Source organism: Melospiza melodia, chromosome 14 (genome assembly GCF_035770615.1).
Source record: "Melospiza melodia melodia isolate bMelMel2 chromosome 14, bMelMel2.pri, whole genome shotgun sequence".
NCBI lineage: Eukaryota > Metazoa > Chordata > Aves > Passeriformes > Passerellidae > Melospiza > Melospiza melodia.
The window spans coordinates 14,145,966-14,173,692 of NC_086207.1; the positions used below are offsets into that span (position 1 = coordinate 14,145,966).

Below are 27,727 nucleotides of genomic sequence, written 5' to 3' on the forward strand. Positions count from 1 at the left end.
AAATCACGAGGGCTGCAGGCTTGGTAGCGAAATAAAGAATGAAAGAAGGAAGGGTTTTCATCCCTGTGTGGTCACCTGATGCTGGCCCTGTGATGTTGTGGGAAGTGGCAGACGCTGGTGGACATGTGAAAAATCACAAGAACTTTCAATACTGGAAGTAAAAACAAATAAAACTGAGAGGAGCGGGGACACAGGGACTCACAAGAGCTGCACGGACCATCTGTCTCCTTCCTCACCACCATTAGAACCAGAGCATGCCCCCAAAAGGGAGATGTGCCAGGCACTGTCCAGCTACGGCCCTCCTCTCCTGGTGCTCTATTTGCTTGTTACAGCAGTTCAATTAGTGCAGAAAGTGTTTCTGCCCATCTTCATTTGCTCGTCTGAGGGATTTTCCCAGGCTTTCTCTCACACTGTGCGTGCTTGGTCACTGGCATGTGGCCACAGCAGCTCTGCCTGCAGGCAATGGGGACAAGGCCTCTGCCATGTCCCCAGCAGCCCCTTGGGCTCACACGCTCAGCCACAGCCCCGTGCTGATGTTTGGGCTTGGACCAGCACTGCATGCAGGAGGAGCAATCAGTCCTGGGGGATGTTGGCCATGGGCAAGTGAGGTTCACCCCGTGGCCTCTGGATGGCCAAACAAGTGACATCCATGGACACCAACAGGGCCAGGCCATGGCCAAATGGGCTGGCAGCTCCACACAGTTATTGTGGGGGCTCAGGACTGCTCTCTGAGCAAGGTGGGTGTTGGCTGCCCTCTCCTGCTCCAGTACCCATGGTGGCTCTGGGACAGGGATGCTCAGTCCACCCTGCTCATTGTGGGACAAGAACACATTGGGCAGGGATTATTTCCACTAGGCTGAACCTGCTCCCATTGCTGCCCTTTTATCCTTTCCACTGCACAACACAGAAGAGCGGCCCTGGGAGCATCACTAGGATGATGACACTGGGTTCCATGGGTGCCTGAACAATCCCCTCTCAGCTGTGACTTCATGCAGCAAAACCTGTCCCCACATTTAGATCTTTGTGCTTCCACTAGGCTGGCTCTCACCCTGAGAACATGCCAGGGCTGAAGGGGAGCAGTGCCAGTGCCAGCCCAACACAGCTGGTGTTACCTCCCACCCTCCTGCCACGTGCCAGCAATCCTGAGGAACAGCTGGCTTTGAGCTCGTGGATTCTGGATGGGAGCTGAATCATCTGCTTAGGTGCATCCTTTTGAGAGGGAAATGGCTTTGTTATCCGTGTCCTCCTGGCTTTTGCCACTGTTCCTCAAAGCCTCCTGGCTTTGCCACTGTTCCTCCAGGAGACATTATAAACTATGCACAGACACACAGACAAGACCCCAGCACACACACAGCCTAGAGGGAACCAGGATGCTCCCTCATATGGTCATGGGAGGACCAGGTGATCCTTTATTTGTGGCAGGTAAAAGCATCAATAATGGCTTTTTAGCAGAGATCTGGACTGTGCTGTGGAAGGTTACGCTCCCCCAGCAGCCCAAGCCAACAGCACTGGGAGGTGTCCCTGTGGATCAGATCTGTGCTGTGGTCAGAGCTCATCTCTCCTGTTATGGAGCCCAGGAGGTGACAGCCTCGCAGGGGCACCTGTAGGCCCAGTGTTTGGAGAGGTTGTAGCTGGATAACTGAAGTGTCACCCTGAAACAGCAGAATTTGGGATAGCTCAGTTGATGTTGAACTTCCCCTTTTAGCCCCAGCTGGAGCCTAGTCCTGATCCCTCTGTGCAGTGGGAACAGCAGGAGCACCCCCCTGGCATGGCACCAGGCTGGGCAGTGCCAGCACATACCCTGCCCAGGACTGGGCTATGGGATGCTGCTCTCCTGGAAGAGATGCTCTGCACCAGGGTGTGGAGCTGCCAGTTTGGGCTCCTTGCAGGACATCCTTCAGCATCCAGCGGAGTCCTAGACCCCCTGATGTACAGCTTTCCCCAAATAACTCCTCTTGCTGCCAACAGAACCTGCCACTCATGTAAAATTGCTTATTTCCATCTTTGCAGGTTTGAGCGGCAAATGCAGATTTTGGAGCCAAAGGAGGAGTGGCACCATTTACCATGCACTAATCCATCAATCCAAGAAGAAAGTTCTAATACAGATGGGGATGTCTTTGTCATGGCCATTTCACTTTCTGGGACATCAGCTACAAGGGCTAAATCTAGCAGTGAGTGCAGTCATTTCCCAGTGAGCACGTCTCCCTTCTGGGGATTGAAAACACACCCGAGCGTGCCCCAGTCTCAGATTCCTGTTTAAGAGCTCCTGGCATCTCCTTCCTTTCAGCACTCACTTCAGTTGGCAATGTAATGTTTTTCTTTCTTTTTTTAGCACATCCCTCTTGGAGGGATCCAAGCTCTGGGCTGGGACCTGAGAACGCTGTGTTTGGAGAATTTGATTATGCACTGGGGAGGTGAAGGATAAGATGGATTGGGAAGGGTTTGGCTCAAAGCACATGGATTGGGTCCAAACCTCTTCACCATTCTCCATCCCATACAGCAAATGTGTATTCTTGGAGATGGCATCAGAGGAGCAGTTTGGCCTTGCTGGAGGAGGGGGATGAAGTGGGAAGTGCTGTGGGTCTGGGAGCTTCCCTGGGTGCCAGTGAAACACGAGGGGAAGGGGAAGCAACCACTGATCCCAGTGTCAGTCCCTGGTGTTGGCTCTCCAGATGCAGGCAGGGAAATTCCACAGGGGACAAGAAGTTTCGCATTTTGATTTCCCTGTTTCACATTGGTTTGAGTGCAAATACACTCCGAGGGCTTTGATTCCTCTGGATCCTGCTGTCCTGGAGTCTGACCTGGAGGATCCTGTGGCTCTCCCTGAGCAGTGCTCAGCTGTGGGGCAGGAGAGGGACCGAGGGGTAAATTGGGGTTGATCTTTTCCACGTGCAGACCTGGACAAGCCCCAGGTGAAGGACTCCATTGGGGTGAGGATGGGGTAGCTTGAAGCCAGCCCTTCCCAGTGCCCTTGGCATCTCTGGTCAGGAAAGAGTGGGGTGCTGCTGGTCCAGGGAAACCCCCAGACTCCCCACATCCCCAAAAGCATCCCAGGAAACTCTGCTTCTGTGGGTTCCTGCCAGCTCTTCCCTGCACTGAGACCTGGAGGGGGAAGGAGTGGAAAGGGATTGCTGTAAACAGAAAGAAAAGAGTGAAAGAAAAAGGCAGGAGGTAAATCAAAGCAACAGCAGCATCACTGCTAATGGATATTACACTTCCCTCCGTGAGCTCAGCTGCAGGGATGTGATTTAGAGGCCTCGGTTAGAAAGGTGAGCAGGAAATGAAGCAATGCTCTGAGATATGGTATCTTTGGATAAATAGCTGCAGGAGGAAGGTGACCAGAGGTGGCCATTATTTGCCAATATTTTCTTCCCAGTCCCAAATGATATTGCTGTTTTGCTAAAGCCAGAGCCTTCAAGGCTTTGGAGCCTCTGAAGTTGTCTGACTATGAAGTGGCAGCCATGGTCCAGGTGAAAGCCCTGTAGAGATGGTGTTGAGCAGGTTCAAACCATCCTAAACACGCCATGAAAGGACCCAGGTGAAGTGAGGGCAGGAGTCTGAACGTTTGTGTCATTTTTGCCCTCCTGTATCCAGGAGAAGGGTTGGGGATCAGCATGGACAAATCCATCTCCTACTACATGGAAGGAGGGAAACAAGGTCTGAAACAGGCAAAGGAGGAAGAACATGGCCTAATCATGGTTTGTTTTGTTTTCTTGGTTTTTTTTTTTTTTTTTTTTTTGTTGTTGTTGGTTTTTTTGTTGGTTTTTTTTGTGTTGTTTTTGGGGTTTTTTTGTTTTGGTTTTTGTTGTTGTTGTTTTGTTTTGTTTTGTTTTGTTTTTTTCCAGGGATGCTCAAATAACTCAATCCCCGGAGACCAGTTTCATGTGCTACTGAACTTCTCAGCCCAGTGTCCCTCTCCAGGACTCCTCGTGTCAACAATCATGAGCAGGCCTGTCAGGCAGTCTGTCCTGCCCTGTGAGATTCCCCATGCCACCCCTCTGGGCAGCCAAGAATCCATCATGTTTGCATTCCACCAGATCCTTCCGCTCCCCAAACCCAGGCGCCAAAACCAAGAGATTTTTGCAAATATTAACATTTCTGGCTGCCACTTGTGTGCCTGTTTACTGTGAGCCGTGTGTGAAACCTCTCTGATACTCCACACACAGCATGGGCTTGGCCAGAGCAGCTTTGTCCTCCCAGCCTTCCCTGTGATGGGCTGTGTGTCAGCCCCCAGCCATCCTGCTGGTCACTGCCTGCAGGATGCCTGGAATGCTCCTCCCTTTCACTTGGATCTCTGATTCAGGGTGCTGAGTGTTCATAGCTGTGCTAAGCTGCCCCATTCAGAGCCTGAAGCACTTGCAGGTTTTGATTTTTAATGTTTTTTTAGGTTTCTGACCTCAGCTCTCTCTAGGAGGGGTGTGGTCTGTTTCATCTTACAGGAACGGGCTGGGCTGCTCAGGTTGCTGAGTCTTGTCCATTAGATCCACATTCCAGGCTCAGAACACAGTAGCCATGAAACCCCTGCCTGTGGTCACATCACAGACCCAGATTGCTTTCTCCTGCCTGGGCTGAGGCTGTTTGCTATACTCATTACTTGCATTAGAGACATCTGCAGAGCCCAGTCCTCTCCCTGATGTCACATATGAAAGTCTTCTGCCCATTCGGTGGAAACAGAGAGAATTCATTTACCATTACACAGCTTTCAAAAGCCAAGGGACATTTCTGCAGAAGAAGATTCCACAAGAACAGTATTTCTCAGTGCAGCATTTCACACACAGCACAGGTTGTTGGACATAAATGTCTCCCCTTGCTATTCATTTCACATTTTTCTATCTGAGAAAGATGCAGATGTGCTCCCAAATCTCATTCATTTTGGAGAAACTCAGACTCCACACTGCCTGCAGCTCAGCAGCCTCAGCCTGGAGGCACCTCCTGTGCTCCCAAGAGGATTTAAAAGCAGCTCTTTAGAACCTGGCTCTACTTCTCCCCCTTCTCACAGCCACACACTGAAAGCTGGAGCCTGAGAATCACCAAAGTGGTCACCAGAAACAAAATGGAAGACATTCAGTTGCCATTGAGGGAAATAACCATCTCCCTTAAAGAAAACAATTGAAGTGGCTGTACCTTTGTTAAAAAATCTGAAAAATCCTCAAAAAGCTTTTCCTTCTGGAGCTGTCACCATAACAACGAATGTTTGCAAAGGATGCAGTGGGGAGGGAGCAGGGGAGATGTGCCCTTTGTCAGCACAGAGTCCCTGCCCAGCCCCACAGCTGATGGCCACAGGTGATGCCAGGGCTGAGGGGCAAACCAGCGTAGTCCTGGGAATATTGCACAAACCTGAGCTGTTCCCAGTGGCTGTGTGGTGAGGCTGTGGCAGTGCTTGGTTGGGCAGCTCAGTGCCACTCAAACCCTGTGTCAGAGCTGCCCTGAACTGTCCTGGGGCCAGGGCTGCCGTGGGAGCCAGGCTGAAGGGGACAGGGACAGGGGGTGGCTGCAGCTCCTGCCTCTGGTTTTGGCAGTACAGAAAATACTGAGAGTGATGATCTTACCACAGGGATGAATTGATCTTTTACAAAGTCCTGCCTTTTGCTTCCCATCCAAACTCACAAACTGATTTATTTGTAATAGGAGATGAGGAGGCTCCTTCCTACTCCTTTTTCAGGGCAATGAGCTGGGGCACTGCCTTGCCCAGGACAGTTGTCAAAAGAGGGAATGGCTGGAGACACAGCAGCAGGGCCCTTGCTATCTTTTGTCCAGTTTTGTCCAGCTCCCTGGGCTGGCTGTGCTCCTCTGCTTTACTTGGCAAAATAACAATGCACACTGTCTGGTCCTGCCTCTCCTGTCCAGAGTGAATGTCACCCTGAAGGAGCGTGGTATTCCCCATGGGAAGCTGAGCTCTGTGAGCTGCACCACTCGAAGGCACTGAGTGCTCCCAAAGGAAATGCTGTGCAAAGCCACATTTCCCTTGATACCTTAAATATCTTAAATGCCTGGGGAGAAATAAGTCTCTTCCCTCTTCAGCACGAAATGGCTTTCAAAGTACATTTGCAGGCTCCAGACTCACCTCCCTCGTGCCTGGTGTGAGCTCTTCAGCGAAGGCAGAGAGGAAACTGCTCCTTCAATAATAAATTGCAGGCACGCGCTCCCCTGAGCAGTTGTTTGGAAAGAGTCCCATATGCCTTGTGCCAAATTTGCTGGCCAGGGAAGCTCAGTGGTATTAGCATGTTCCAGTTAATTAGGGCTGTGAGTCGTCCTTTTCATCGCCTGAAGAGCTGGGAGAAGGACAAAGCCAGAGCTCTGCCTTTATAAGGCTTTGTGCTTTCCAGCATGGTCCCTGCTCAGCTCTGTGTGCTCTGCTCACACCCTGGGGACACAGCTCTTCCCCGTGGGGCACTCGGTGTCACACCTATCTCTGAGTGTCACACACTGGCTTGTGAGTCATGTTTCTGGGGAGCACGCAGCCAAATGGATTTTCAGCCAAATCCCTGGGTTTAAATCAGTAGTAGATCTGACCCTCCTTGCTCACACAGTGCTGCCAGCCCAGCCCAGCCCACAGGTAACCTGCTCCCTGCCCACAGCTGCTGTGGGTCCCCACGGGACCAGAAAAGATGGGACGAGGCAGTGAAGGAGCAAACGTGATCCTGCTGCTGCCACGGTGGTGCTGAGACCTGGATCCCAGCTCCTGGCTACCTGGTGCCTTTTGGCAACACCAAGCCCAGAGAAGTCAAGTCATGCTCTGAATTTTCCAGCCACTTGCATCACTTTCAGTCTTGACACTTTGGAAGAGTTTAGGCTGGGGCTGCCATCAGCCCATCCAGCTCTGCCTGTTCTCATTGCACAATCCAGCATTTATAGAGCTGTTTGTCATCTCAGGAGTGACAGCCTGGGCAAAAATGTCTTTGTGGAACTGTGCAGCAGGAGTATCCAGTCTGGGAGAGCAAGACCCTGATGACAGAACACGCTGCCTAAATGAGATGGGCAGCTTAGAAAGAAATGCCACAGGGCAAAGTGGGAAAGCAGCTGCCTCTGCCGCACACCCGAGCACCAGGTCCTCTGTTCCAGGGGTGAGTTTGCCAGAGTGAAGCATTTTTATAACATTTTTTATGTTCAGAGAACAGATATACGTCAAATGATTTGCCCAAAGGCAGACAGGGAGTCTGTGAGAGATGGGGGAAACATATTCCAACCCAAAATCTCATCCATGTTTCTGTTTTACCCAGACAACTGCTGGTCTACATCGTATCGTATTTTTGCAATCCCGGCTCTGAAGAGCTTATCTGACTGCAATTATCCTCTTCTGCAGAAGCTGTTTTCTACCTGGCTCAGTACACAAACAACAAGCAACCCTCTAATAAATTAACAAAGCTTTGAGTGCAGTGACTTGCAGAAATGGCAGCTAAATGCAGGGGCCAGTTCTGGGCTCAGCAGTGCTGATGTCTGCCTGGACAAACTGCCTGGAGTCCTTCTGTCCTGATGTGAGGATGATCAAGGGGGTTTTGTGTGTCAGAGTGAGATCCAGGGGTGGGAAGGGGCTGAAAGGGGTAAACTTTCCTAGGCATTAATTGTTTAATCAGAGGAGCCCTGTGGGTTTGCCCCTAGTGGGGCAGGAGCGGAGGTGTGGTGATGTGTGATGTGTTCAGCAGGACAAATCCCATAAATCTTTTTCCATATGACCATCTCCTTCCTGACTCACTGACCCTCATCCTGCAGACACACCCAGCATCCCTGACTTCTGCCTGCCCTGAGGGTGAGCAGAGCTGTGGCAGACCCAGGCCAGTCCCAGGCTAACCCATGGTTCATCTCTCCTCCTGCTTCTCCAGTGCCTCTCCCTGACACTATCAGTGTCAGATACTCAGATATTTTAGCCAAACCTTGCCCCTGATGGTGGCTCTGCTCCTTCACTAGTTCCAGGAATGTTCACACAGGGACAAAAAGCTGTTATGAAATGAGAATCTGTTTTTAAATTCAGAGAAGGTACAGACAGCTTCCATCCGCCCTCCCACCCCTGAGTCTCTTTGTGGCTGATTTAGTTCCCAAATGCATCAGACTCCCAAATCCACTGCATCCGTGAACTCTGGGGTTCAGATGGAAAAGGGGCTTTTGTGTTACCAAAACTTGCTGATGCTTTGGAGGCTGCTCAGGAAAACACAGGCACGACACCTCAGGAAGGAGCAGTGGAAATGTTTTGGTTACATGCAGGTGGAATTAAACAGATGTTTAAAAAATGAAAAGCTGCTTTTCTAAGTATGTCACTGTTGCTGCTCCAGATGAAGCAGGATGAACCAGAGCATCTGGAAGCCTTGGTAACAGTTTTCTTAGAGATTCCTCCCAGGGAGTGAACAGATAATCCACCTTCCTTTTCTGACACAAGTGAAGCCACAGCAGATGGCTTACAGCTGCAGGGTGGTCAGACTGAGAACCTGCCTGCTCACAGAGGCACAGCAGATTACAGGCCAAAAGACAGCTCTCTTCTCTGCCCCATTTCTCAGCCTTTTGACATCATTTTTGCTCCCAGGAGTACGAAATTCATTGTTGTATTTCTCAGAAGCATGGGTGAGCAGACTCACTGCCTAATAAAAGCCCAACCACTGGGAAAGGCTTTTGAGCTGCAAAGATGCTTTGAATGATCCCATCGTGTCTGGAAGGACATGAGGCTCCTGGGACACCCGTGCAGGCGTTTGTGGGTATCCAGTCTGTGTGTGAGAGTACCCCAGGCTGGAGGTGACAACAGAGCATGCAGTGGGTCCTGGCATCTCTGCTTGGGGCTGCACAGCTTCCACATCCCAGGACAATGCAAGGCACCATCTTTGTATTCCCCCATCCTCCTTCTTCAGAGTGTTGCTGGTTGGGGCTGGGAAGACCTCAGCTGCTTTGGGATCTGTAAGCTGTGTGGGGAGGTTGTTTGGTGTTCAGGTGCTGCAGTTTGTGCCACCACTGCTCCTCTGAACCCACCAGGAGTGAGAGGGTCTGGCACTGCAGCCCCCGGGTGTCCCTGTCCTGTGGAGGAGCTAGGCAGTGATGCACCTGCTGCTGCTGTAATTGTGCTGTGGCTGGGTGAGGTTAGGCAGACTGGCAGGCAGCCCTGTCTGTGGCACTGTGAGAGGAGCCTGACCCCAGGGACAGGGCTGGGCAGCACCCAGGGACCAAACTCCAGATTGGTGGGTGCCATTTGGGATGGCAGTCCAGGTGTGCTGAGGGCTCAGCTGCACCTTTTTGCACTGCTCTGTCCGGTTGAAGAGCTGAGGTGATGCTTGGGAGCACAGCAGGTTTTGGTGCTCCCCTGGACCCCTGAGATGTGGGACAGGACATCCTGGGGACTTGCACTGACTAATCCATGATTTAAGAGCTTGCATTTGATATCATCCAGCAAAGACCACGTGCCAAAAATGACAGGAATTCACCCCATGGTCCTAATGAAGGTTCACAGCTCCAGGCTGCACAAATTTCTCTCCTGTCAATCACTGCTTCTCCCCAGGCATCTCATTTCAGCCCTGGGAAGAGGGAGGTGGTGGCAAAGGAATCTGGGGAACAAGAAAGGAAAATCTCACACAGAAGAGAAAGGAGGGAAAAAATAATTTTGAGCTGAAATCAACCATCCACTGCTGAGGACCCTGGAGAGGAGGAGTGTCCATGCACTGGGAACAGGGGAGCAGAATGCTCCACTCACTGCTGCTCCTTCCCTCTCTCTGCACCCCCGGGGAGACAGCAATGGCTCTCTCCAAGCAGTTTTGTCTTGTCCTGCTTCCCTCCACTCCCAGCTTTCCTGAGCAGCTAAATCAACAGCCTTAGGGGAAATGAGGGGGGAGAAGACATGAAACTCCCACAAAAATCCAGTTAGCACAGCTGGTGGATTTCATGTCTAGTCCTTTCCTTCTGAAGGGGAGATAGAGAGATGAGGGGGAAGATGGGACTTATAAGGACTCTTGTCCAAGTCTTGGGTTCAAGTGTCACTTTCCATGTGATGTCAGGAATGTTCTCATTCGTCTTTTTCTGCTGAGCCATTAGAGTGTTTTCTTTTTCCTGGTGTATTGTGAATTTTTGGCACAAAGGGGTGCTTGAAAAGCCTCCCTGTTTCCGTTCTCACAAAGCAAAGGAGACCAAAGTTCACTGTGGGGGTAAAGAGCAAGACTTCTCTGATAAAATTCCAGCTGGAGGTACTCAAAGCCAAGGAGAGCTGTCCTTCCCCTCAGCCTCTGGAAGCATCTCCCAGCCCAGGTGAGCTGCAAATTCACACATTGCCTCAGTTGGAAATCTTATGCTAAGAATACACTACTTCTCCTTGAGGGCAAAATCTTTGAACAGGTGGGGCTTATCTGTGCTTATCTCTTCCCTGTGTTGCTTTAGAGTTCTTTCCTTTTGCAGAGGATGCTGCTTTTCTGTCCCTCCCTCTTTCTTACTTCAGGTATGTGGACAGCGCTGAGCATCCTAAAAGTGAAAGTCATTCATGTGGTTTCCACATCCACAATGAATCTGGCTCTGGAGCAGACCAAGCCACTGCAAAGTGGCTAAAATTTTTCAGTATTACTTCTGTGTGTATCTCAGGAGTCCCTGAAGTCCCATCCCAAAGCTGCAGATTGCTCTGAGCCCTGTGCAAACACTGGGACAGAGGAGGATGGAGGGAGGCCTGTGAAAGCTCTGCTGAGCTGCAGGACCTGCAGAGCTCTTGCTGCAGGGGAGATCCCCCTCTGGACATGACTGTGCCAGTCCCAATGAGCTCAAAGCCTGAGGATCTGGGACAGCTGTGGGGTGAGGGCAGACAACACTTGCCCAGGTCCGTGGTATGGACAGGGAGCCTGCAGAGCTCCAGCTCCCAGCGCTTCTCTCTGGAGAGGAAACTGGATGTGGTGGCAAAGCTTCTCTCTGCTCGATGCAAGAAGCCCCTCAGTGGCTGAACACTGTATAAACAGCAGCAGCAGGCTCCCTCCCCCTTTCCCTTGCTGTTTGTTAAACACACGCTCTCTGCCTTTCTCTCATTCAGGAGCCAAGGCAGCATCCAGCTTCGTGAGACAGGGCTGTCAGTCACCCTGCCACAGGGGCTCAGCCTGCTCAGAGAGGGGTGCCAGAGCTTCTCCTGGCCATGAAACACTCTCCAGCAGCCCAGATCCTCACCTGACTTCCTCTCTTCTCCGAGGACAGTTGCAGAAAAGTGCTTTTCACTCCTTTGCCACAGGTTGACTTCCAGAGAGCGGAGAGGACCAAGCGCTCTGTCCTGGCCAGCGATGAGGCAGTGACTGCAGTGAGCAGCTCGGCTCCTGGAGGAGGAGGAGGAAGCTCTGGCCTTTGCAGGTGGGTCAAGGGGGGCTCATCTGAGCAGCAGGGCTGAGAGGGGGCCAGGTCTTGTCCATGCCAGATGGTTTGGGCAAAAAAGGTCCAAGAATCTGTGGGAAACCGGATTTGGGGACTGACAGCCCTGAGAGCTGGAATAGAGAAAGCAAACGAGATACTGACAGGAGAGTTTTGAAAGATCCCTGAGCAGAAGCAGGAGTGTGGGAAGCAGGATGCTGAGTGAGAGCAGTCAGGAGAGCTCCAGGGTGCTACAGCTCCAGAGGTGCAGGTGAGGCTGTCTGAGCAATCCTGATCTCTCCTGAGTCTGCCTCCTCGTGGTTTGGCACAAACCTGTCAGCTCCTCCGTGCTGGGGCTGCACACCCTGCTGGCACTCGGCTCTCTGCCACAGATCAGGGTCCTCAGAGAGGGAGATGCAGAGGGGATATGGAGGAGGAAAATCAGTGTTTGCTTTCTCTCAGCACCCATTGCATGTCAGTCCTGGAACAGAGAAATCCTCTTACAGTCCTGCTGCAGATGCATTTCACCTACAGACTTTCTGGTCTGTCCCAAAGCAGGATACTGTGTTTTTTCTGTTCTGTCACTGAATTGTTATTTCCCTCTGCTCCACTGCCTCACCTATCCCAGACTCCATAATTTCAGGAGGTAACAGGTTCCCCAGGTTAACCAGGATCCATCCACCATGCTGTCTCTTCCTTTCTGCAGCCCCAGCAACTGTTGTGTCTCTATCTCAGTGTCACCCATTGATCCTGGTGTCCCAGCCAGCCTTGCTCTGCTCCCATGGCACATCCCACAGGGCAGAAGGCCCTGCACTGCTCCCCCCTGCTTTCTGTAGGATAAATTCCCATGAGAAAGCATGTATGCCTGCCAAACAGATCTCACCACCTCCTTTTTCATCCTGTCCTGAGCTGGGTGGTTATGGCATCCTCATTGCCCTGTCCCCTTCAGAGTCTACCATGGCTCCAGCTAGGCTGGGACACGAAAATATTTAGTGTGAGGACCCACAAGAACTCCCTGGTGTTTTTGTGGTTCCTCATCCTTGCACTTTTTCTCCCAGTGCCAGTTGTACACTGGGGTCCCCAGGAGCAGTTCTGGGTGGCAGTGAGTGTCTGATGCCATGAGGTTTCTGCAGCAGTGGCCCTGAGTTGGATAGATAACTTACAAAGCTGCAGCAGATGGTGGGCTGGTCAGAGGGTCTTCTCTTTTGCTGGAGTATCATAACAAGGCAATCATCCCTTCACTGGAGACAGAAGGAGCTGGGATAATTTCTGTCTGTGCTTTGGCTTCAGGAAATCATCCAGAGCTGCCGTTTGTCCTGAAACCTGCCCATTGCACAGAGAAGATAAAATTCATTCCCCTCCATCAGTCATATTTTGCATTTTCATGCAGTTCCTGAGATCAATGTTCAGCTTTTATGCTGAGATGCAGAGTCCTCTCTGCTGGTGAATCCAGGAGGCTGGAGTTAGAAACCTTGGGCTCTGCCCAAGCCTTCATGGATGTGCTGTGTTGTGTCTGGCAGGCTGGTTAACCTCCATACCCCCATTTATTGTGTTGTCCTCCCTTAAGTGCTGTGGGATGCAGGGACACTGAACTCTGCTGCCTCTTGAAGGGAACACAAAGGTGGTAGAAAGTGGCTTGTCCCAGGGTGACCACCAGCTTCTCGTGATGAGGGATGGTCTCAGACCTCCTTGTCATGGATGTCTGTCTGGATATGGGTCTGGGGAGGAGATGAGTCGGTGCTCCTGACTGGGCTGCTGGAAATTGAGGGCTTTGGTGGAGTTGAGCATGGAATAAATCAGTGAGCTAAGCCATGGAAGTATCCATCAGTCTCAGCCCTCACACCCCAGCACTGCTGTAGAAAGAGTTTGTCATTAACCAAAGAGCAGAACTGGCCCAAGTCCCTTCACTCCCTCCTTTTGAGGCCATGGACTCCAGCCTCACTGCTTGGACAAAAAAGAGAAATTCTAATTAGCAAGCTCTGTTTTCTCCAGCCCTCTGACCACCCCTCCAGCCTTGCTTTCTGAACCCTGCCAGCCTTTACAGATGGCTCTCCCAGGTCTGGGTGTGCCTCTTCCAGCCTGGCTGAATGCCTGGGGCTGCAGCAGGGACATGGAGGGAGCTGGGGTGCCCCAGGAAGCAGAGGTGGATGAGTCCCAGGGCAGCTGCTCTGGGCCCTGTGCAGGAATGGAGCTGTCACTTGGTCACTGTCCAGTCAGTGACAGCAGTGTGCTCAGTGAAGGGCCCCTCTGTGCCTCTCTTCCCAAAGGCTGAGTCCTGCTGGCACAGGGGGCAGCTCTGTCTCACTGGGAGCCTTCCCTGGGTCCCAGCCCTGCCTCAGGTGAGGGTGAGGGTTATCTTGAAATAGGCAGCAATCTGTTTCTGCATCCCTTCATAACAACTCAGCACAGAGGAAGGGACCTGGATAGTGCTTCTGCCTCCTCCTGGTCTCTCCTGCTGCTGTCTTTTCCCAAAAACAGTTGTCTCTCAGCTCCAAGGATTTTTTCATCATGTCTGGCAGGCCTGTTAGGCATGGGGCCTGACAGCAGCCTACACATATGCCAGTACTTCCATTACTTGCTGGAACAGACCTCAGTCCACTCCCAGCAGCATCCCAGCGACCTCCAGGCAGCTCCTGGAGTGGGAACATTTATTATAATCATTTTGTCTCTTAATTAAAATGTCTTAATTGATTTGTAATCGTTCCCCTTTGGAGAAAAAAAAAACCAAAACAAACAAAATCAAATAGTGACTCCATTAAGGCCATTGTGTTAGGAAGGGAAGCAGCTCCAGCAGCCATGATGTTCCTGGCTCCTCTCAGATGGTGGGCAGCTGCCAGTCTCCAGCAAAGGGAAATGGGCTGAAATGTGAGCACAGGAACTGGCAGCCAGTTGGTGGATGAGATGGAGAAAAAGAGAAGGGAGTGTCCACTGGCCTGGTGCCAGGAGCTGGTGCTGAAGATAAATGGAACAGGCAAGCCACAGAAAAGGCAATAACAAGTGATAATGCTGGACAATCCAGAAGGTTTAAATCCCAGATGAGTGCCAAGCAGGGAAAGTGCAGTCACTGAGTGTCCTCAGCACTTGCTCTGTTTCCTTGGCTCTGGGCAGTGGGGTTTGCTCAGGGCCAGGTGTCAGCCAAAGGGGCTGTGGCTGTGCCACCTTCCCAGGGCCCTGTTCCCCTGCTCTGCTTTCCCCTGCACCACTGCATGGCATGGCTCTGAGCTCCTCTCTCCTGTCTTAGAACTTGAGATTCCCCTTGGTCTTTCCAAGGCTGGAGCAGGGGTGTTGTGGAGGTCTGAGATCACCCTCAAACAAACCCTGACCCTAGCAGATCCGCCCATTTTTCACTCTGCTTCCTACCCTCCTGGCAGCAGCTACATGGTGTCCCCTATCTCAGAGTGTCTGAGCCCAACAACCTCATTTACAGGAACCACTGGCACAAATCAAGTCTGCAGAGTGAGATGTTAGGCAGGCACTGGGCAGGGAGAGGGAAAGGGTCCAGCAGGGGTGGTTTTAGTGCAGGCAGCTCTTCTCTGGGCCTCAGCAGGGTCCTGGCTTGGCACATGCCCAGACAGATTCCTGGGAGCAGCTCCTGGGGGGAATCACAACCCTTGCCCTGAGGAGGGATGACAGGACAAGCAGATGCTTTAGCTTAGGTGGAAATGCAGTTGCAAAGCATTCTCCCTTCCCAAGGACAGGCTGGCTTGCAGGAAGCCCACCAGCACCCAGCAGTGCTCACATCTTTTCTGATACAAAGCCAGTTCCTTCCTCAAGGATCCTGAGAAGATACCCAGCAGTCTGCCTCTAATTCTCACTTCATTTAAGCTCTTTGCCTCCCTCCCTTAGTGAAAGGGCATTTCCCCCCCCCCTCTGCAGGTCAGAGAAAACACAATGTTTTGCCACAGAGACTCTTGAGCCCCACATGGCAGGAGGCTGAGGGATGCTGGGGCTGTGGCTCTCGGCCTCTCTGTGCCTGGGTGCTCAGCAGCAGCTCTGTGGGAGGTTGTTCACAGCTTCGGGGGTTTATGCCCTGCACATGCATGTCCCTGTAGGAGCTTCCGTCTCTGCTAAGCCAGAGGATGCTTGGGTGTCGCCAACACTGAGAGGGACAGAGAGGTTCTTTTAGGGATCCTGGGCAGAATGGAGATGGCTCTAAGTCATGGTGACAGTTAAAGATTTGTTTCTTTATCAGGGTATTATGATTAGCTGAATTTATGATTGAAACAGCACAAGATTTCTACAAGGAGAATCAACCTAGTACAATCTACAAATAGCAAAATGCAGAATTTATAAATAATTTATGATTTATAATCACCTAAGTAATACAGAATTTATAATTCAACTTATAATTTATAATCACCTGGACCCTCTTCAGATTGGGCCAAATCCTAATACATGGTTTGTTGTATCATTGTAACAATCATAATCTAGACTCAAAAATCCTATAAAGGAATATGAGCCACTCACTGAACCCTTGGAGAAAGCAGAGGATGGTGGAGATGTCTCCTGGCCGTAGGATTCATGGGTGTCACTGTCCAGCAGCTCCTTCCTTAGGACTTGTACCTGTGCTCTGAGTGCTGTCACACTTCCCTCTCCTGTGATGGGGACACACCTGCCTGGCTGGGTGCCTGTGCCCTTCAAAGCCAGCAAGGCAGACAGGATTGCCTGATGCCTGGGAACTCTGAGACTGGCAGGGGAAGGAAGAAGAAAACTGGTTTGTCAAGTTGCTCCACAGGGCCCTGAGAGCCTGATAATGAGGGCCAGGGAATGGCTGTGAGACACATTTGATCACAGAGAGAGGCTCATGAAATGTCATTAGCTGTGCTACCCACAGTACTGGGAGGGAGGGCAGACAGTACTGGGTGGATTAGGTGGCAGCATCACTAGCAGGAGCAGTGGCAGAGACATGCAGAGGCAAGGGAGACAGATATTTTCACCTGGAGAGGTGAGAAATAAGAAACAGAAAAAAACCTAGTGTGCAATCTGGAAATAAATAAATTGTCACAGGGAGGTGGAGAACACCTTGACTTTTAGAGTGCTGTGTTTCTCTCCTTTCCTCATTCTTAAGGTGTTAGGGAATTTTTGTAGGTGAGTAAATCTCATCAAAGATGAGTGCAACCTGTGCTCTCACTTCTGCTATGTCTGTGTTCCAGACCCCCTTCTCCTCCTTATGGAAAGTCTCAGGCCAGACATGGGCCCATTGGAGGGAGCCAACAGCTCATTCACCATGGAGAAGACTGCCTTAGATGAGAAGCTGTCACAGGGCTGGCCTGCCAAGGACTTTGTCACTCCCACCCATGCTCTCTCTGGGTCCCGCAGTGTCATGATGGACAGCACCAAGATCCTGGGGGTCCAGGTCATCCTGATTGCTGCCTACTCCCTCATCATTCTGCTGGGCTTCATCGGCAACTCCCTGGTCATCTACATCATAGTGAAGTACAAGACCATGAGGACTGTCACCAACTTCTTCATAGCTAACCTGGCCCTGGCAGACCTGATGGTGGACACACTCTGCCTGCCCTTCACCCTGGTGTACACCCTGCTGGACGAGTGGAAGTTTGGAGCTGTGCTTTGTCACCTGGTTCCTTATGCTCAAGCTCTGAGTGTCCACGTGTCCACTCTCACCCTGACTGTCATTGCCCTGGACAGGTACCGCTGCATTGTTTTCCACCTGGACAGCAGGATTTCCAAGAGGCTCAGCTTCACCATCATAGCTGTCATGTGGCTGGCAGCAGCTGTCCTAGCAGGGCCCCTGGCCATCTTCAGGGAGTACCGGTACGAGGAAATCCCGTCCATTAACCTCAAAATGGCTGTGTGCTCAGAAAAATGGCCCTCTGCTAACAACAGAGATGCCACCATCTACAGTCTGTCCATGCTCCTCCTGCAGTATGTTCTTCCTCTTGCCATTATTTGTTATGCCTACACCAGGATCTGGTTCAAGCTGAAAAACCATGTCAGTCCCACTTCTAGGAATGAAAACCAGTGCCGGAGGAGGAAGACAACCAAAATGCTCGTGATGGTGGTTGTGGTGTTTGCAGTCTGCTGGCTCCCCTTCCACATATTCCAGCTTGCCATTGATCTTGATCTGGTTCTTATCTTCCACGAGTACAAACTCCTGTACACTGTCTTCCACGTTGGGGCCATGTGCTCTACGTTTGTCAACCCCCTGCTCTATGGATGGATGAACAAGAACTATAGGAATGGGTTCCTTATGTTCTTCCGTTGCCAGAACAAGCCCGAGAGCATCCACACTGAAGGCTCAGTTAGGGGGAGGTCTTACATCTTCAGGGCCAACACCCTAAATGGGAGCATCAAACAGACTGCTGGCAATGGAGCACTGCCCACAGAGGTTTAGGGATGGGACATCACCTCCAGGATTGAGGCTGACTGGGCCCAGAGACATTCTTGGGTGAAAGCCTTTTTTTGACAGAATATTGTGCTGCCAATTATAGCCACAGCAGCCATGTAGAAATACGAAATACCCCCTGTATCTCTCAAAACAATAAATCTGGTGTATTTTTGTCTGAGCAAATAAATTAATTTTTCCTTTCACTGCGTTCAAGTTATGCATGGAGACACAAGAAAAAATAACACACAGAGAAGGCTTTTATTTCACCAGAAAAATACACCCTTTTTGCTATTTCTATTTGACAAAGTGGGTTGCTCAACCTTTTACCCCCTGACACATTACACATTACAAATGTGGAGCTGATATTGTGTGTGATTGTTCATCTGTACGTCTCCTACCCTAAAGCCTTAATGATCCATCTTAGCTAATGCCTCCAAGGGGAGAGAGACCTGCACTCTGTTCTGCAAGCACCTGCTTGTTAGTGCCATCACTCCTCTGACCTGGGGAGAGACTGGGCTGGCACAGATTGAAGCTGGGCAATCCATGATCTCTTGCCCAACGTTTGCATAAATCTGCATTTGCAACCCACGGGATGTGCTCAAGTGCTCCCAAAGCCCAGGAGGTGGCAGTGGCACTACTTACCACAGTCTCCTCTCCAAGTGCAGGAGCAGGGCTTTGGGAATGCCTCATTAGCCAGGGCCTGCGTGCCAGCACCCTGGGATTAGCAGGGAGGAGAGCAGGAAGGGAAGTAGGTTCAGTTTCAGTCCTGTCCATCAGCTGTCCCAGATCTTCCCTTTCCTAAGGGATTGTCAAGGGCAAGCAGATAAAGATGTGGCTCCTGCCATGCAATACCTTGACAACATGACCAGAGAGGCAAAAAACTGCCAATGAAACCATTCTCCAAGGCACTCAGAGGGTTTAAAACTTTCCCCTTGCTGAGGCTGAAGGTAGTGTAGGTCTGTATATGGGTGCTTCCTTTCAGATGTAACCTGCTTGCATGGTTTTCACAGATTTGGTGTCCTCTGGCAGAAGACATGGAGAGTAAGGAAGATGTGCTCTTTCAAACCAAACTCTATGTTCTCCTCCTGAAGGCTTCTGTCAGCTGGGGAGTGTATTTTTAGCTCTGCCATCAAAGGAGTCTTGATTGCTACTGTGATCTTGGTGTCATCTCTAAAAGTCAGTGTTCATCAGATTGGAAAGTAACTCCCAGATGCAGGAAAGAGACTCAACAGATCTCCTCATGAAAAATAAAATTAAAAGAAAAATTTTGATTTGTAGGTCTTCACTGAAGCCAGGGCAAGAGGTAAGAGGACCTGCAATACTGAGTACACCAGGCTGGATCAGGCTGCTGGGCTGTCACATCTGGGTCCTCAAGAGATCAATTGCCAGAGGGATTATTTGAAATTCTGCCTTCTCTCTAGCTTGACCTGCCTCTGGCCTTTGTTCTCCAGCTCAGCTTCTAACTGCCACAGTAGATTTTAAGCTCTTTGCTTATTTCTGATCTCTGCTCCATTTTCCTAAATAGGTATAAGAAAGTTGTTTCTGGTTCCTTCCCAAGAGACTTCAGTGCCAGGGAGGGGCTGCAGACCACACTTCACACTTGGAAGCATATTGGTGTTAATAACCTCCTCAGCACCTGGCCCTGCAGGTCACAGCCTGGCCTTCTGCCCAGGGAGATTCAGGATCTACAAGGATCCTGTCAGGAACTCACTGGTTCCAGTTAACAGGTCATCTGCTTCCTGACAGGCCAAGCCATGATGGGAGAACCAAGACACAAGTTAACCTTCCTCATGTGAGTGCTGTGGAGTGGCAGTGGGAGTTTCCTGTTCCATCCTGATGGAAAGGGGAGGATATTCTCCTCCACAGCACTGGTAAATTCTGTCCCTACTTAAAGAGCTGGTCATTTCTACTGCCCATCCCCCTGAGGAACTCTCCCCACCTTTCCATCAAGCTCCAAGATGCAAGGAAATGTTTATGTTTTAAAAGTAGTTCAAATGGGTGGAAAGAATTCAACTATTACCAATAAACACTTCAGAAAGTGATTTAACACTCAATAATATAAGTCAGAGTAAAATAACAAATTTAGCAGTGCAAGCTTGGAAGCCAATCATGCTGCCAGGCAAGATGGATGAGGAGCTAAATTGCTCTTCTAGAGGCCTTGCCAAAGGTTTTGTCCTATGACACCACCCACAGTATCTAACTGCAGAGCAAGGCAGATAATGACATTATGAATGACTGTTTAATTTTGAGCCCAGACTTTTAAACTAAATATGGATAAATAAATAAATAGATCCAAATTCTTAAAGAAGAAATACTGGTAGTGGCATGTACAGGGCAGAGGCATTTTTATGCTGGAGCAAACTGAGAAGGAGAAACTATTTACTTGAAAGGTAACAGCAAAGTTCTTGTTTGCTCTGTTTAATACACTTGTGCAGCTTCACTGATAGATTTGTGCCAGTGAGCTTGCTGTTTTTTCCTTGCCATTGGAAAAAGTTACAACCTTGCACACCCACAGCTGGCAAGGAAACCAGTGGTGCATACTGTGTGTATTCCTGTGGAAAACTGTGATGCCTCTATTGAGGGAAAGGATCCTTAGTGTCCAGTACCAAACTGAACAAGAGAAGGTGCGAGCAAGGAAGCAAAGCTGCTTAACAAAGGGTGTCAGAGTAGATAAAGAGTATGTTTTGAATATTGTGACTGCATAGAAGACAAGAATTAATTTGTTTCCATGAAACAGAAATCTCTTGGAGATGAAGGTTCCCCAAATATTAATACCCTGCTAAAGATGGCCTTACTGCCATGATCAGCTCAGTGAAACCAAAGACTGGCAGCTCTTTCAGCTTTTGAACTATTCAGGGCTCAGAGCAGGGCATGACCCTGCTCTGGGGTGTCAAGGGCACGTCCTTTAGTACTTACAGATAATCTTGGAGTCATCTTCCCACTGCCTGTTCCTTGCCAAAGGCACATCCGTGACTGCCTGGCCAGGGACTCTCCTGTCTGCAGAGCTGGCCCTGGTGTCACTGACGAGGGACAGAACAACTTCTGTCACCGGCACAACAGCTGCCAGGGATGAGGCATTTCATTACAGAGTGGAAACACCGTGACAGAAATGAAATGAACAAGTGTTTCATCAAAGCTTATCTGGGAGACAGTGTTGTACCTGGTGGCCAAACGAATTTCCCCTAGGGCTCTTCCTGATTCTTGCTGACATCCTTCTCAATATGCTGCTTCTCTGAACTGACCTGAGAACATTTCACAGCTTTTAGGAGCGAGAGTCTGAATTCCTTTAGAAGCATCCTATTTCTTATGCTAGGATGCTCCTTCTGGTCACATCATACAAATCTTGTATTATAAAATGTACCACTGCACAGTTCTTAATTGCCTAGAAAATTATTAACTTTGAGTAGACACAACAGGTGGCAATGCCTCTAGCTATTCCATGCCACCATTCCTCACATGCCAGTCAAATCCAAGAACAGCTGAGATGTGACAACTTCTTAGTTTAAAACCAGCAGCATCAATAGCTGTTGTTCCTTAGAACAGGATGCCCTAAGAGCTCTTGAGAACCAGAGTCTCTTATCAACCTTCCAGTCTTGACAAAGCACATTGAAATTTGCAGAGCACAGGCTGTCCTTTGGACACAGGAGCCTTTCTAAGCATTAGAAATTTTGCCTCTAAAACACTTGGCTTATTCTGAAAATCCCTTCCCATTTAATTTCCAAAGCATACACGTCTGTAATGAGGCAATGCACGTACAGAGAGCAAAGGTTTTTATTGTTGGCTTTTTACTTTTTACTTTTTACTTTTCCTTGTTAAGGTAACACATTCAGCTGGCACTTCAATCAATGCAGGGTCAGCTGTGTCCTTTGGTCAGGGCTCTCTCAGAATCAAAAACATGACATGCTCCTGCATTTGCCTGGGCTTCATCCTGCTCCTGGAAAGGCCAGATTCAGCCTCTCTTGGCTCTCTGCCTTACAGTAACAGGTGCCCTCTCCCATTCTCCATGGAAGCCCAAGCAAACAATGTCAAATGGCACATGTTTTATTCAACATACCCACAACTGTATCAGCAGAAACACTGCTCTGAGCTTTGCACCAAGGCTCTATAGGGAAATACACACCAGTCCAGGAAAGAGGCCATTCCTCTAACATATGCTAATGTGCCAGAGGAGCTGGAGTGAGTTCAGAGCTGCTGAAGGAGGTCTCAGACAGTTCAGCCTTTCCCTTGATATCAGGTGTTAATCTTATCATTGTTACAGCTACACAGTCCCAAACCAAATTAGCCTTTGGGCAGGAGCTGGGGAGTTGACACTGTCTTCTCATGCCTTTTTCTTTCAGTTGTGTTATTGTGTGATTCCACCAGGGTCTCTGAATGTGCTGGGTTTTAAATAAGGCCCCATAATCAGCTACTCTGGTGAAAATCAGGAATTACTGCAAAAATCTGGAAAGAAAAAGAAAGGATTCTGGGTTCATGTGGGCTAGCAGAATTTGGTCGCTTGCATTTGAAAAAACCAGAGCTTTGTTTTCCTTTCAGTTTTCCCTTATCTAGCTTGGGATTCTTCAAATGCCAAAAATAATATTGCATATTACTGCCAGAACATTTATCTTCATTTTGAGCTCATTTCAGAGACAGGACTTGTTCAGGAGAGCCTGGGAGGGGACAAAGGCTAGGGTTTTAAAGCCCATCCTTATCTCTAGTCTCAGTGTTTTTTAAGTTAAAAGACAAATCAGAAAAAGACAAAGTCACTCACGTCAAGGGAGGTACCAATTTATCTTCAGACAACACAACCTCTATTTAATTTTCCATCCAGACACCCCATCACCCTTTGCCATAGTGTTGTACATACACAGGGCTGGATGAGGTTGGGGGAGGAAAGCATTTTTCTCCTGCTAATAGCAATACTTTAGTGTCACTCATGATTTATAGCCAGCAAAAAAAAAAAGCTTTTTCTGCTGTATGTTCTGTTTGCTGTAATGAGTTCAGAAGGAATAGTGCACATGCCTCATGGAGCTCACAGGAGGAAATCTTCATTAGTCCAGTCCTCTCCAGTGTGGTAGCAAGGACTGGGAACATTAGAGGAGAAACCCTCTTGTTTATAACTAGCTTATTGACGTGCACAGACATGGAGTTGTCACCGTGTCGCTCTGCTAATGTGTCACAAATTTTCAGACACTGCTCATCTTCAAGATTCACTAGCAGCTCAGCCACATGGTGCTTCTTGCTGGTGTGTGGAAGGAAGAAGGAAATTAGGGGACAGACAAAGATTTCAAGATATTCAGGAGAAGATGAACCTTTGGATGAATTCTGGAGGTTGTATGGTTCTTTATGTAAGCTGGGGTAGATTGTTGGCTCTTCTGGGAGCAGGATCAAAGGGGAATGAACTCTGTCATGGTGCAGGAAGAATGGAGCCTCTATCAAATTAGAGACAAGTAAGAAATAACAGCAAACCTGGATCCATCATGTCCAGGGCTCTGTTGCAGATTGAGACAATAAAAGATGCTATTTAGGGAAAGCACACATGCTTGGCCACTTTAGTGGTCCATTCCCCTCATTCCTCTAACAACAGCCACAATTGTTGTATCAGTTATGTTAAAGTGGGCATCCCTGCCTAGGGCATTTAGTGACCATGTCTAGGCTTTTTGCTTGTGATTTTGTCTAATTGCTGCCTAACTCTGGCAATTCTATCTGCTTCCCAGGGCAGCCAGCTCCAGAAGTGCACTTGCACAATGTGAAAAAGCACTTCCTTTTATCTGTTAAAACCAACCTCCTGTTAGATTCAGCAAATGCCTGCTGGTTCCAGGGCTTCCTGAACAGCACCTGAGCCAGACCTTCATCTCCAAAACCAGCTGAACTGAGGGCCTTCTTCCTTTTACAAATCTTGCTGCTGTCCTCATTTTTCAGCATTCTTCTCTCCTGGTTCAATTCACATCTCCTAAGCCAGTTTCTTCATCTCTCATTGTAGTGAGAGTCCTATGTATTGGATAGGTGGGTCCTGTTGCTCTGGATGAGCTACAGCTGCGGGGTCCTTGGTTGGGCAGCAGCTGTAGCTCATGAAGGCAACTGGGATAAAAGGGGGTGAGTCGAGAGCCCAGAAGGAGCCCCTGTGAAGCCATGAGGAACTGCACAGCAGAGAGGAGCAGCATGCTAGAAAACCAGCCATGAAGGTATGGACTTTAAGAATATCATAGCAAGAGTATGGGACTCTAGAAATATGGATTACAATACAATAACAACAATATCTCATCATCTTGTTTGTCCTTCTGCAGATCTCCTTTAGTTCCACAAATACTACAATGAGCTGATTTTGCTCCCAGTTCCTGTGAAGGAGTGGGATGCATCAGTTTTGTTCTGACCTTGCTTGGGATTGATCATATGAGTGCTTTTCAGTAGGTGAGGAGGAAGGACATCTCTTGAAAAAAAATGTCAGGCTGCCTCTCCCTGGCTGCAGTGTTGCTGTATTCTTAATTCTTAATGAAATCTCATTACACTGGTCACTGAGTCAGTTCAGTGAATTGTGAAATGCATTCCCAGTTTTGTTTTTGAAGATGAGAGACAAAAGGGCAGTTAGATCCCTTCCTCACCCTGAACTCTCTATCCAATAGGTCTATCCAGGGGCAAGATTGGAGTCTAAATGATCTAAGTGATCTAAGTGAACAAATGTCATTGATCACAGCTTCATCTGTCCATTCTGTGAAACCGAGAAATGAGGAATTATGCATTTCAGGAAAAGAATGATGAGGTTTTGTTACTTGGCAACTGTAGCTCCCACATATTTTGGAAAAAATTGAGAACATCCTGTACCTCAGAGAAATCAACCAGCTTAGGTGAGGAGGAAGGGAGCTGGCAGCAGATCTCCAAAACTTTGAGCTGGAAAGATCTCGTGGGGCTTCTGGAAGCAAAAAGTGCTTTATGTCTTCATGATCCTCAGCTTGTCTCCTCCACGTGACCGTCTGCATCAGTTTCTGGGCTCTTCATGGTGAAATAATCCATTGTTCTGCCATTTCTGTCTCGCAGAGGCATTTCACAGCCATCTGAATGGGCTCTAATCCACCTGCCAGCTGCAATCAGCACACAGCATGGCTGCACTCCTGTCAGCCAAGACTGGAGCGCCAGAAACAAAATCCTTCAAAAGAGGAATCAGCAAGAGATCTGGATGTGAAAACTGGGGAGGGGGCAACCAAACCTGAGGGCTGGTGAATGCACAGACAGTGATAGTAAAGCCAGGCAACAAGGCCAGGGTAAAGTTTGACTTGCCCTCTGCAGTAGCAGTTGACTTCAGACATGATTATTAAAATAATAATTTAGGGCTTCACTTGCTGGGAGCCAATCTCCAAGGTTGAGCTCAGCAGACTGCTGTGTTGCTGGACACCAGATAATGCATTTATGCAATGGTTCAGCATTTTTGGTCCAGCTTTGTTATTGACAACTTTGCTGTGTGAAATCCCATTTCTCTTGGTAGGTTGCATATAAGAATCCAGTGGTTTCAAAGAGCAGATCTTAAGTCTCCAAGACAACCCTGCAGTAACCAATTAAGTAAAAGTCAGATAACAAAACTACCATGGCAAGAACTGATTGAAATGGTCTGTTGCTTCAAGGAAAGAGATTGTCACAGTGGCAAAAATGTCTTATTGCAGTCCTTGTAAGGTCTGCCTGGCACTGCAGTCTGTCCTGTGAAATTCCAGTTGGCGTCATGTAAAATCAATGGCAGTTGGGTTGTTAATACTCAGTAGTTCATTTGGAATCCTGGTTTATTCTAATTATGTCATTAAAAGGACATGAGCTGATCTCAGTGCAGCCCAAGCACTGGAACAGCCTGGCAAGAGCCTGTCTCTGAGGCACAGATATTAAAGCACTGCTCAGGTCTCCCAGAGAGTGGGAGAGGTTCTGGGGCATTTTCATCATGTGCATAGTATAACAAAAGGTCATAGGAAATAAATGTGAAGGAGATGGAACTTTGGCTAAACCATTCCTGGTCGCAGGTGTCTCACCTCTTCCAAGGCTCCTGTGATGGTGTTTCATCTGCTCCCCACACAGTCTAATGTGAGCCCTTCCTAACTGTAACCAATATATCTCTCTTACTGCAACCTATCATTTCTTGTCCCCTGGCAGACACAGATGATAGTTTATTACCTTCTATACTGCACTTTCACCTGTTTGAAGGGTATCATCATGCATCTCTTCCATTTCCCCCAGACTAAATCAAGTAATTTTTTTTCTGTACCTTCTTGCAGGGCTCATTTGCTGTACCTCTGGTTGTTCTTGCCATTGTCCTCTGGACTCTCTGTGCTCAACAGCCACAAGTCAGGGGCCAGGGCCAGGCAGTGCTGCCACAATGAGCACAGAGCGGGTGATGTGCAGGTACCATGTGCAGAGAGTGTGTTGGGAGGCAAACAAGTGTGTGTTCTCACATGATTTGCCTACAAGTAAATCCTGCACCATCTTCAGTACTACCAGAAGGGACAGTGTGCCTACAGTGCCTGGTACAGGTGTGATCAGATGAGGCTCACAGTCCCCCCACTGCCCCCCAGTGTGGTCCCACCACCACAGGGAGCACAGAGCAAGAGGAGGCTCAGGGACAGAAATCTGTGTGGCTGGAGTGAAGAGCAGCAGAAGCCCAGTGCCCTCAGAGCGGTGCTGTGCTGCAGTGACCAAAATAACATCTGGAAGTGAAGCCCCATCACCACTTGGAAGCAATTTGCAGTGGATGGAAGATCTGGGAGCTCCTGTGGTGACAGGGAGCAGCTGTGTCCGTACATGGTGGGGGGAATGTGGCACTTGGGAGAGTGCTGCCTGTCATGGGTGAGATATGTGGGCAGCAAATGCTTCACCCTTTCAACCAAGAACAGAGGAGAGATCACAAGGTTATGTGCATGGCAACATTTGAGCTTGATATGGAGAAGGCCTTTGCTTTCCAGGCCTGTCAGGTCAAGGTGTGCAGCATCTGTGTGGAAGTGCTGTGTGAGAAACCACCAGCCTCTGAGAGGAGGTTTGGGATCCCTTCCAACTGAAACCACTCACACTTCTTGTCCTGCATTTGGCAGTGGAGATGTGCCAAGTAGTTCAAGAAATCCATCATCAAGTCCTGTCCAGAGTGCAAAGTAATATTCAAGTTTGTCATTCCCAGTGTGTACTGGGCAGAAAAGCAGAAGAAAAATGAGCTGATTAAGGAGTTTGAGCTGAGTGGGGAAAAAGTTCTGCAAGCACTTTGAAAAAGGGAAAGGAATGTGCCAGTTTGGGTGAAAGTGTCTCTGGAAGGAAGTTTTGCAGAGAACAAAAGGGCTGAAGGAGGTAACAATGTCCTACAGAAATGTTGGGTTCTCTGAACAATTGTTCTGTATGCTGGAATGCACAATTGGAAACTACTCTTCTCCAAACACAGTGACTGCCTCTACACTATGGCAGGAGCCCAGGCCCTTTGTTTCCCTGTCAGCTGAGCTATTTCCATGTTCTGACTCACCCACGGCTGTTTCTACACCAGTAAAAGCAGCAGCATTTGCTGCATTGTTCAAGCCCTCACAGGTGAAAACAATTATGAGGCAAAAGTTTCCCCACAAGTTGCACCAGTCATGCTGAGTTTTTCACTTTTCCCTTTGTTGATGTTGCCTCATGTGTGCAGTATAACCATGGTTCTCTAGGACAGAGGGACACAAGTGACAGGAGGCCACAGTGATCATGTCCAAACATGCTTTTCCTCAGGAACCTCACAAATTGTCTCTGAGTCAACCTCAGGACTATTTCTTGTGCTGCCTTCACCTTTCTGCACTCCCCATGCCTGTTGTGAGTGCAGCAGTCACTTCTCACTGTCTGGTGTAGCTCCTTTAATTAATTAAGTTCAGGCAATCTTTAATTGCTACTTCTTCCACCTTCCCTTGAAGAACAGCGCTTACATTATATTTCCTTCTGGATAGAAAGTGTAATTTTTCAGCTAGCTCTCTCTTCCAGTTTTGTTAAATCTCTGATGAGTTGATCTTAAACTGCTGTGCCTTGCTTTCCTCTTCTATGAGGCAGGACAAGTGCAGCACCCAGAGGCTTGTAAATCCTGTCATCTGTGCTGCTGCAGCTAAAGCCATTGTCATTGAACACATCTTACAGTGA

General features: G+C 49.0%; 1 protein-coding gene and 1 pseudogene across 1 annotated transcript; both read left to right on the forward strand.

Annotated features, from left to right (window-relative positions):
- The first annotated feature begins 6,540 nt into the window (after nucleotides 1–6,540).
- Nucleotides 6,541–17,835, forward strand: LOC134424561 (neuropeptide Y receptor type 2-like). The gene is made up of 3 exons (XM_063168368.1): nucleotides 6,541–7,064; nucleotides 11,171–11,286; nucleotides 16,437–17,835. The coding sequence occupies exon 3, from the start codon at nucleotides 16,454–16,456 to the stop codon at nucleotides 17,636–17,638; it is 1,185 nt and encodes a 394-aa protein (XP_063024438.1). The 5' UTR covers nucleotides 6,541–7,064; nucleotides 11,171–11,286; nucleotides 16,437–16,453; the 3' UTR covers nucleotides 17,639–17,835.
- An 8,129-nt stretch (nucleotides 17,836–25,964) lies between these two features.
- LOC134424998 (E3 ubiquitin-protein ligase makorin-2-like) lies at nucleotides 25,965–27,727 on the forward strand (annotated as a pseudogene).